At 42.2% G+C, this 10978-nt stretch overlaps 1 protein-coding gene across 1 annotated transcript; it reads right to left on the reverse strand.

The window, feature by feature from the left end:
• Nucleotides 1-146: 146 nt before the first annotated feature.
• On the reverse strand, nucleotides 147-533 carry T265_03068 (hypothetical protein; the record flags this gene model as incomplete). Its single annotated transcript, XM_009167473.1, has 1 exon — nucleotides 147-533. One exon carries the CDS (start codon nucleotides 531-533, stop codon nucleotides 147-149), a length of 387 nt encoding a protein of 128 aa, XP_009165737.1.
• Between the last annotated feature and the right edge of the window lie 10445 nt (nucleotides 534-10978).

Consider the following 10978-nt stretch of genomic DNA (forward strand, 5'->3'; position numbering starts at 1 on the left):
TATATATATATATATATATATATATATATATGCATGAAGCTGCGGAGAGCTATGGGGCAAAAATGTACATAACACATGGAAAACATCTGGAATGAAACAGCTGAATCTGGAAGAAGCATTTATTGACTTATTACTGTACATATAAGTTATTTCTTCCGCAGATTATAGCTAAATGCAGTCCCATTGTGTTTGGAGGCACTACCCAACCGGCCGACAAGATCTGCTGGAAGATTGTTGCACTGTGGGTCGTGTTGCGTCTCTGTAGATTGTTCTTTAGCCACCTCCATGTGTTCTGCAACACTGACGCAAACTTCGACGATAGTGTGCCGTGGAGGCACTGGCGTTGCCATTATCTGTATGTACAGAAAACAGCGGAGCTGATGATCCCTTAGTTTGCGGGTATCATGTTTCCGGAAGATGAATCCTTCTGTTTCAACTTCAACTACTCCTGCCTGCGCTAGGCTCTCAAAATGGCTGCCAAACTCGATGAGTCGTCTGGTGTCATACGTTTGCAGCGGACAAAATTGGCACATGTGGTCATGCTCAAAACACCGACACTTTGTCATCTCTACCCTTAGGAGGAAATCCGACACTGTGCCAGTGCTTTGGTTACTGGAGATAACTAAAGAGGAGCATGAACATATCGAGCGATATTTGATGACGGTTGACAGCAGGCAAGATGGTTAGCTGTAGTTTTCAGCTTTCTTAGCCGTCTATCGAGGCGAATTTCTCTGGGCACCACTACAAACCACAATAGTGTCCAACCTTCGGAAGAGTCAGATGTCCTGAGGGGCAACAATGGAGGGGTTTTGTAAGTATGATGATGTTCCCGTAGTTGAGGCGGTGTAGAAATTTTGAAACAATAGGTTCTGCGTTGGCATAAACTGAATGGCGTCCACTGGCTTCGGGATTCATGTATTGTTTTCAGACGGCGAGTGGCAACAGTGAAAAATAATGTACGTTGCTGAAAAGGAATATTTCTCGGTTTGTTTTAGAATTATATTCCCAGGTCTTCTTTGAATACTGGCATTGTTGTGTACTTCGACCATGGAATTCGGATGCATTTCGATGTGCATACGTCAGTGAACTGTTGGATCGGATGTTTAGGACTGTACCGGCGATAATACTGAGGGGGAGGCATGCGAGTAGTATGTTTTGTTCTTGTAAATTCGCTTTGCGTCTCTTGAAAAGAGAGATCTGCTGCGGAATTTGTGGAGTCGCTTTGTAGCATTTGCTTGGTTTTGAGCAATGGATGATTGGAGTCAATGAATATCCAGGAGAAGATGGATGTCCAGTTTTTGTAAATAAGATGCAAATGAGAGTTTTGCTTCCCTGTCCAATGGTCTGTAACTGGTCAGTTGGCATTTTCCAATAAGTGACTCCGCAGCAAAAACCTTTCTTTCTTTCACCGTCAGCTTCCCCACCTCTATTGAGTCCTCATTTTTTAGACGGAATGTTATTTCCAGCATCTTATGTGCGCCGGATGGGACAGTGGTGGCAGACCGAGGGTAACTCGTAGATGTAGATCCCAAGGTGGGTATAAGTTTAACCTTGGAATGAGCCTGAAAATATCGGCTAATAGATAGGTAAATGTTGATGATATGTGTTCTATAGGTTATTTTACGGAAGCGCGGTTTCTTTGAATTAACTAATATTGAACAGGGAACAAGTTGTTCGCCTTTCTTCACCTAGGCAGTTGCGGTCTGGAAAGCCCCAACTTGATATAATCTAGCGAAAAGCCCCAACGAGTGAAACGGTTGTCTTCATCCGATGATTTTAACAGAAAAGACATTCTTTCACTCCCTCCAAAATTCTTTTTAATGGAAGGAGTGAGCTACTTGGGACTTGGGGAATCGTTTTCCCCAGACTGCGAGGAACAGCTGTAGCTCATTGCGGGAACCAGTTAGCGTCAACAGCTTGGCTGGGTAGTGGTCTCTAAATGGTGGTATTCCAAAACATAATCCGAACAATTTATCTACACAAGCATAGGGCTTTCGCTCTTGCACTCCTAATTTAGCAGTCTGCGGGCTGATAATGTGCTAACCTGCATCGCCTCATGAAGCAGCACGTAGTTCCAGAAAAAATAACATCACGCCATGGTTTGATTTTTAAAGTTCCACTTCGGTTAATTTTTTATCTACAGTATTAGTTGAACATGACCTCAACAGAATGCTCCAGTTGAACATATAAAGGACGGAGCTTTATAAACAAACACTCGAGACCTCCCGTACGGTCCAGTCAAGCATCCCCACCTGTTGAATCCGTTCTAAACTGGAGCAGGTACATCGCATTAGATACCTACCTAACAGCTGTACCTGGGATCAACGGGTCCCCTGGATTATTCGCTAAATTACCTCGTGAATATCGACTTTCTTTATTACAACAGAACAACCATGTTCCCCATTCGCAAAATGCAGGCCATTTACTATACAGTTTACGATGTGATGTGAATGAAATCATCCAAGGGTAAACATTTTTTAGTTTTGTTTTTGTTTTTGAAAACCATATTTCAGTAATAATTCTGCCGTAATGAAAATTAAGACGTGACGGAACACGAGGACAGTACGTCCATATCTCGCTTTGAAACTTAGCAATTCTAATGAAGTCACTGGGGAACAATTTAGTCAGCTCCCACGGTCAACCTGTTACACTTCATCATTCAGTTTGTTTCACCGAGAACAAATCTCAGCCGCAGACTGGACTTCCCATCTACAGGCATACTGTGCGATTATAAAGCGCTTCTAGACTAATTGGTATAAAAAGAATTTAGTTTTATTTTGTGCCTTTCATACATAGTCGGCGGCACAAAGTATTGTGTTTGGATTATCCCAGGAATGGCGTATACCTCATTTTGAAAACAAAGCCACACGTTTCCACGACTGCTATTGTGACAACAATTCAGTTAATAAAATATGGTCACTTATACATTCATCCGCATACCAAGATGGCTTTGTTGGGAGATTCACCTGGAGCCTTGCTGAATCCCTCTTTTATAGTGTTCCTAAGGAACTGAATCCGCTGCACCCCGTCACTTCATGTTTCAGTTGATACGATATTCGAGATATCATTACACATTGCATAGACGTAATGCGCTACTCATAAAACTGCTGGAAACTCTTCGACATCTTAAGAACATCAAAAACGAGAGATTCAGTTAATTTCCAAATGATTTTCATACCGAAACCATATTAGTATGAAGATGAGTGTGCTAGTCGAATTTCGTGCAATTTGGGTTCAAGTGGAACGGACGCCTGACGGAAATCCGGGGACTGCGACTACCAGATGAGCCCCAACTAGGGCAAAACCGGTCGTGGGGCGTCGGAGAGTTTTCAGCAACCTTATGAGTGGCCATACGACTATCGAATCCAACTTGACAACATAGTACTTACCCCTTTCATTTCCTCACTCCGCTCGTGTACTTTTGATCCGTACCCGACATTACCCTTCTTCAAATGTCGTCCAGTCAGACAATGACCTAGTAACATGTGCGTGTATGCGTGTGTGTATGTGCACTGCTGATCTACTTATTCATACGTGTCGGTGCCCCGTCTACGGAGCTTGCTCCTACCTCCTCAGCTGTGCTTTCCGTGCGATCACACTACCAGTCGGAATCACGAGACTGGCCTCGAAAGCGACGACCACAACTCACACCACCAAGTCAACATGCCGCTCGCTTGATGAGCGCACTGTACCGGTCAGCCATAGACTTTCGCACTTGCAGACGTCACGAACGTGGACAACTGACGTTTGTTCTATAACACTGCTAACCCCCATGTGAATAGTAACGTAGGATACTGAAACCCACTTCTTCCTTTTGATATTCGGGATCATCAAAGCTAGGCGTGACTAAAAGTTCCGTATCACGAACCTCAGAGGACATCTTTGAAAAGGGATAATATAGAAGGAATCACCACAGCAGCCGCCAGTAATAGTAACAGCAATGGCAATTCGTTATTAAATTAAACCGTTTCTGTTTGGCAGTGGGATACGAGGGTGTGCCACGTCATTTGAAATAATATAAAATACCCACGCACGCTTATTCAGATGCTGTATCCAGCGGCCCAGTATTCTCCAGATGGTTCGGGTTTCCTCTAAAACTCAATAAGAGAACCCGATGTGTGGACGACGATATAAGATACCAGGTGTTGAGTAAAAAAGAGCTGAGCAAGACACATTTCCTTACTAAAGACATTCTATCCCCGGCACAAGGCCTTCTCTTCATGCGTTTTTTTTTAAATTTTGACAATTGCTAACAACGCACTCACCTAACTGCCCGGCACAAGCCTTCTCTTCATGCGTTTTTTTTAAATTTTGACAATTGCTAACAACGCACTCACCTAACTGCCCAATAGTGATGTCTCCTCATATAGTGCCGAAAGGTTTGCTCGGCAAAGTGACGAACAGCCAATTGGTCAACAACCAGTGTCCAGTCGTGCCCTTCTGTCTGTTCTGTTGGGCTTTGCTAGGGGAAAGAACGGGAGAAAATGGCTCCACGAAACAGTCTTAATTAAACCCGTCATACTATCGCCGTGGGAAACACTAAGAATTGTCACTCATCGTGACTTGGCGTGGTTTGGGCGGGTACAAACAGCCTCACTCCGCCTTATTTAGCGAAGAAAACAAGGAGATGCTGTCTGAAAGCCTATCGTGGTTGTTGGGCCCATGGTTTAGTGTCTTAATGTAGCCAAACCTTGTTCTTTCAGATTTTTGGTGCGGTCTATTTACACGGGAAAGTCACAGTACGACATGCTTCCCTTTGAAAGGATTCTGATATTTCAGAGGGCGAGAGCTGTAATCACAGTGTGGAGAAATATTGTTATCAGAAGTATTACTTCGTCCATGGCGTCACCTGGAGGAGAGCTTTTTCAAAAAAGGATATCTTATTCGTCAGTGTACATTTCGCTTACTAATTTCGCTCAATCACGTTCTACCGAGATCAGGCGAACATTTTTGTACAAAGCCTTGAGAATTACAACACATATTTGTCATGTGATCACACCAGTGATGTTTCATCATCCAGTATCCATGTTTGGTGGAGTACAGAGGACTACCACTGCAATGAGGCATTTGGAGGCATTAATTTCAGCCACGCGAGTAATTGGTATCCATCAGAAAAAGAATTACACTAATACTGAAGATGAAACCGACTTTGTGATTTTCGAGAGACAGCTAACTGTCCGGTTTCTCTGTTATATCGACGTCCGGAAATGTTACGCATTATGACGCCTGGGTACTTTTCTACACCAAGAGAATGATTCTCTCGAAATGTCACCAAGAAATCGTGTATTGTAGAACCTGACCAGAAATTAAAAGTTATTGGCGTTGAACGATTTGTGGTTAGCTCAAAGCAAGCCAGTAAAGACTTGCTTTCCGTTTGCCACAGTTCGATGTTGCTTGGGCCGCACTCTGTCATTCTGCTGCCACTTGCACGAATGGGAGTGAACTGAAAGCATTGCAATGTGCACGTAAGTGTGCTTATTACTCTGGACCAAAACCACAACTATACTGGCGGCTGACGGTGTAGGTTGCGAATTTTACCACGGGGTGGGCGTGACGACGAATAGTTTTTTCTCCTTGATGACCTCAAATCGACAGTATCTATAGGCAGGCCCATTTCCGACTGCTTTCAAACTGTCTGCTTCGTAAACCCATATTTTCCATGGAAATGTGCTTATCAACCTTCCTCAGTTTCTATGATCAATCTGTGGAACAAAACAAATTCAGCTTTCATTTGTCTTCACATGATGTTCATTATTGTTCGATGAAAAAAACAACGGTTACTGTATGGGCTTGGGTTCATTTCATTTTCGTAGCTTTTTAAAAACTTTGGTTAATAAAATACTTTTTCAATGTGTATTCCTTTTGGTAAAGTGCGCCTGTTATATAACGGTCTTCTGGTGGTAGATTTTTGTATCTGTCTCAGTGATCATCGAATTATCTAATAGACCTAATGTGTATAAATATACGAGCATAACCTGACGACCTGATCACAATCTACCATGATCCTTCAGGTCCTATTCCTAGAAATTCCTTAGTGTCAGAACGGCTAATTGAATATGCCCAGTTAAAGGAAAGTGAGCTCCTATGCTATTAGCTGTATTGCGAGGTGATCCCGGGAGATTTCGTGCCGTTACCTGTGACAGGAGTGTAAGAACATCAAACAAACCCCTCAAATCCACCTTGTTTGTGAAATCGGCAATACAGCAGTCCATCGAGGAAGAACAGGTACATAAACGTCAGATGGAAAATTCACATATCCCGGTCGTTCAGCTGTTATTTTACTAATTTCCTATTCCTCAACGATGACCTATACGCTTGAATCTTCGGTGGAAGAGTCACTCGATGGTTTGAAGCTAGGGGTTTGAACACAAGGCCGATGTCTGATAAAGATGTACGTGACTATGACACTCGCCATCATTAGTACACAGTTTGCTGCTGGCATCCAGGAAGGGGATAAGAACATCTTTTGGATGATATCGTTGTTTGTTTGACAAGCGGACAAAGTAATTTATCTTAGTAAAGGTAATGCGTAGTGTTGAGTGGAACACGTACCATACACCGATGTACTTCAAGGTTCGTTTGACCATAAACAAAATTTTTTTAGCCATCCGTCATCCTCAGCTTTACAATTCAACAGCACTGCGCACGCCGGAATGAGAATGGAGTGAGATCAAGGAAGATTTCAGAGTAGCTATGATTACAACCGGCGGATGTAATAAAGCATGGTTCCAAGACTAGTTTAATGAAAGTGATGCATCTAACCTGTGAGAAGAATAGTTCTACCAAGAAGCCCAAGAAAGCATAGAAATCAATAGCGCAAGGAGGGCGATGCAAGTACCAAATATTTGGAGTGTCTGCCTGTGTTGAGTTGAAAACAAGGCGATTAATCCAAAAGCATACAGATAGATAATATCACAAGAATGTGTGACTGCAGAAACTTCAATACATCCAGGACACCCGACCGGACGAAGCCCTATGGATATCATGGCTGCATGAAAGCGACGTTTTTCAGCAATAATTAACAGCGCACACAAACAAGAATGCTTTTAATCATTATGAAGATGAATTATTCCACCGTACACAGGGCAGATGAAATTCGAACGCCGACGAGTAATCTATAAAACTGAAATGCTGCAGGAGAAAATGAAATTATTTTCCAGCTACCCGGCTGGTTGAATTGATACTAAAAGTTAAAGTTCACATCTGATTTCCACAGTGAGAACAAGTGAAACTTTCTACAAAATTTCACGAGTGCTGCACTCATACCACTATTCAAAGGAAAGAAAACCGTCGGAAACAACACTCAATGAGAGTTCCGCTTTCCACGCTTTACAGACAAATTCCTGGCGCGCATCTCATTAAAACTCATGAAGGTTAATTTTGCGTTAAAAAAACCCTGAAGAACGATGTGGATTCTGCAGCAAAAGCAGCAAGATTTTTCTTATTTTCATGGTTCATTGCAAGACAAAAGCAGATGACAGAAGTAACTGTAGCACGCTCTGTCCTGAACTTTGTCCAGGCTGGCAGGCATCTGATAGGTAAGCTCGAAAATCCATTAGTGGGACTGCAACAGGGGTGAAGAAAGTGTGCCTTATGGCTAAAAGTCTACTCAGTCATTGATAGACTTGTTTTGTTGGAGCTTTTTGTGATTAAGAAGATGAATTACCAGTCTGCACCATCTAGTTGGTCATCCCTACAATTCAAAACGCTTCATGGACAAAATTAGGCTACGTAGGTCAGAGATCCTTTTGTCGGGTTTCGTCAGTGTTTGTGCCTTGTTTGCACTCTCCAAAGTGGAATCGCCCCAATAGCCACACTTTCTGCCTAGGCAACATTTTACATTGTGCTAAACGTGAATGCTCCTAAAACATGTGTATTTAACGAACGTCCTGGATTTTGCAACTGCAGAACCTGAATTCAAATAGTGCCAGTGACAGAGTTTTTTGAAGATTTCGGTTATTTCGGCTGCACATAAAGCATTTTCTGCAATCAACAAAACTTGAATTCATTTCGATCGAGTTTATAGACCGTTTGAAACAATCACAATCTGCCAATTTTTACCAGAGTAGCACTGCACCGGATTATCCTACCATCTTCAATACTGTATATCAGTAAATCATACTCAATATGAAGAGAACACATTTCGATGTTCGACAAAATCCCCTCATTTCCTCAGTAAGGTTGTTCAGATTTAGCGGTCTCACCGAGTCAAGATGACTTATGTTCTCAAAAGAATCAATATTAACTTTGCACAACCTGCTACATGTGATAGGCAGTGTGATAGGTCGATAGATGTGTCTTGCAAAAGTTTATTTACGGCCACTCATCGGTAAAGTCATGCGACTTGGGAGTTTTCAATGGACATTTCTTTAAGTGGAACAATTTACATGAAGAGCCGAGAAGAACTCTGCAGTCGTTTCATCTTTATTGTGAATTAGATGCAGTGTGTACCTCATTAAAATTTAGGGTGTCTTACACCAGCGGCATCCCAGCTGTACGGCGCCTCTCGGCTTTCCGGAAAAGTGAATTCACTCACAAGGAATCTCCGTCGAAATTTTTGAGATCTCCTCACTACCAGCAATCGATATATATGTTAAAGAACAATTCAAGCAATGAGTGAAACCACCATCTGAGAAATCGACACTCGAGTAGCGTGATGCGTGCCCCATGGTTGAAGAATGCGTGTTGCTATATCCTGTCTAAGTTCAAGCTAGTCACACAGCTGACCAGCCACTTGTGTTCGAACGGCCAATGGTTCAACCATTTGCCGTAGTGCCGCGGTTTTGAAACCCTGAATTTTTGTGAGACACTCGCCGCTGATGGTTCTCATTAAGATGAAACAAATGTATTTCAGTTCTCGGATTAGGTCAGATTAGCTTAGATTGGCTTTACTTACAAGGCGAATTCCTTCGTTTTTTGCACTCGCTTTAAGATTGGTGCTCAAACTTCAGGACGGTCGAATTCCTGTTGTTTTATCAGATTTCGGGTGATGGTGAAAAAGCGAAATTTTGCTTCCAGGTATTGGAAGAAGCTGATAATTGACAGATTTGTCTTGACCTTCATCTCCACAAGTCTGAAGCGATTTGGGGCTCGAAGCACGCATACCATTTGAGACAGTGCAATACCCAGCTACCTGGGCCTGCAAAACTTGGAGGCCCACATGCTTGATGAGTGTCGGACTGGCAGTGCACCAACCCACTCACTCTGAACCACTTCAGAGAAACCAGTGGATCACCTAGCTATGTTTCCTCCTTTTACTCTACACCTCCTGAAGACAACCCTTCTCCGATGCCAAACCGGTACCTGCCAATTTTACTGCGGATGATGACAGTGTCAGTAGTAATTCGGCCACCGGTTCTTTATTCCCACATAAATGGCCTAGGAGGGTGTAGCCCATGGAGAGTGATTTAAGTGGCTTACCTGAGAGATAAGGCACATATTGCTGCAAACTGAAGAATATAATGGATCAGAACAGCGCCTTTCTTTAGAGGAACCCCTTTGGTGCTCAATATTATGCCGTTGTGCTTAGGGCGGTCGATGACACAATCCAACAAACCCCCATACATTTGCTGACTCAAACTTATTCCCGCTGGCGTACATCGACACCAATGGCGTATACTTAACTCGGCACAAACCGTTTGTAGATCGTCCACTGCGTACGGTTGCCCGCCGTTTCAACTTTTGTTGAGAGCAGATCCTTTTCGAATACCAACCAACCTGACCAGAGATAACGGCTGAAAATGTTTGTCATTCGCATTTTTCCAATAGTGTATTTGCAAACGCTGCACTGGGTAAAAAAAGTGGTAATTTAATAATAATTCCATTATCCGAGATAATGAAATGACTCCAAATGAAAGCCATATTCAAAATTCCACTAGAGGAATATTCGATAATCATTTTGCGGATTTTTGGCAGTATAATGAGACCAATGATCCTTTACCCGAAGAAGAGGGAGAACCAATGCAGAGCTAAGCAAAGCATTTATTATCGTTTCAAACTGGATTCATAACATTTTGTTGTAAACAATCAATCTAATTCCATCAAAGTTTCTGGTCCGCGCTTTTCCATCATTTTCTGTTCGGCTAGCCTGCGGTAGGACGACGGAGAAATTAGTGGCCACATCAAATCGTCCTCAAGTAATTCATGTTTCAGCATCTTGTTTCTATGACTATTCCAGGCCTCCGAACAATCGAAGATAAGAAGCAGGGCAATAATTGCAAGCGACATCACCATTGTAGTTTTTTCTTTCATTCCCTATTGCTGAAATAGAACTCAAAATTTATCTCCTCCAAAAAATGCATCTTTGCACATTTTCAACCAATACATGGGAACAGATTTTTGAATACTTTTTCGGATGTTGTAACCAAATTATTAGCTATGCAAGCACAAATCAATTTCCGATTAGTCTGTTATTTCAAGAAATTGGTAGAATCTTTACCAAAGAGTCTGAATGATACTTTTTGAACTGTGCTTCACACGGTTTCAGTGACATTCAGATGATAGTGAACTGAAGCCAGTTGGTATTGGTTGTTGGCATACCTCAAATAATTAGGAATTTTTATTCAACCTTATTCCTGGAGGGACAACTACATATTAATATCAAACAGGAAACCTGTGTATATCACAAGAGCGATCAAATTGCTTTCTTGTCTGCCTGCCGTCGTTGAGGCCGGGTCACGCTCATCAAAAGATCTTCTGCGTATCAGCCTTCATTTACGAAACTATAGCTGAATATTTTTCAGATGTGTTGCTGTCATTTGTTTAAAATGTACAATGAAGGACCAAGGCACGGAGCATATCCAAGCAGTGGAAAATTTCACAATAATACAATCCCTTAATTTGCAGTTTTTTCTTGAATCAAAGTGCTGAGTATAAGTGAAGAATGCAAACTCCTACCACAGTGCTTGTCGGAAAATTATCTCAGAACATTTATAGTAATTGAACTGCTGAAATTGTTGGACTTTTCTGTATTTCGGAA

The sequence above is a fragment of the Opisthorchis viverrini genome (assembly GCF_000715545.1).
Source record: "Opisthorchis viverrini unplaced genomic scaffold opera_v5_42, whole genome shotgun sequence".
NCBI lineage: Eukaryota > Metazoa > Platyhelminthes > Trematoda > Opisthorchiida > Opisthorchiidae > Opisthorchis > Opisthorchis viverrini.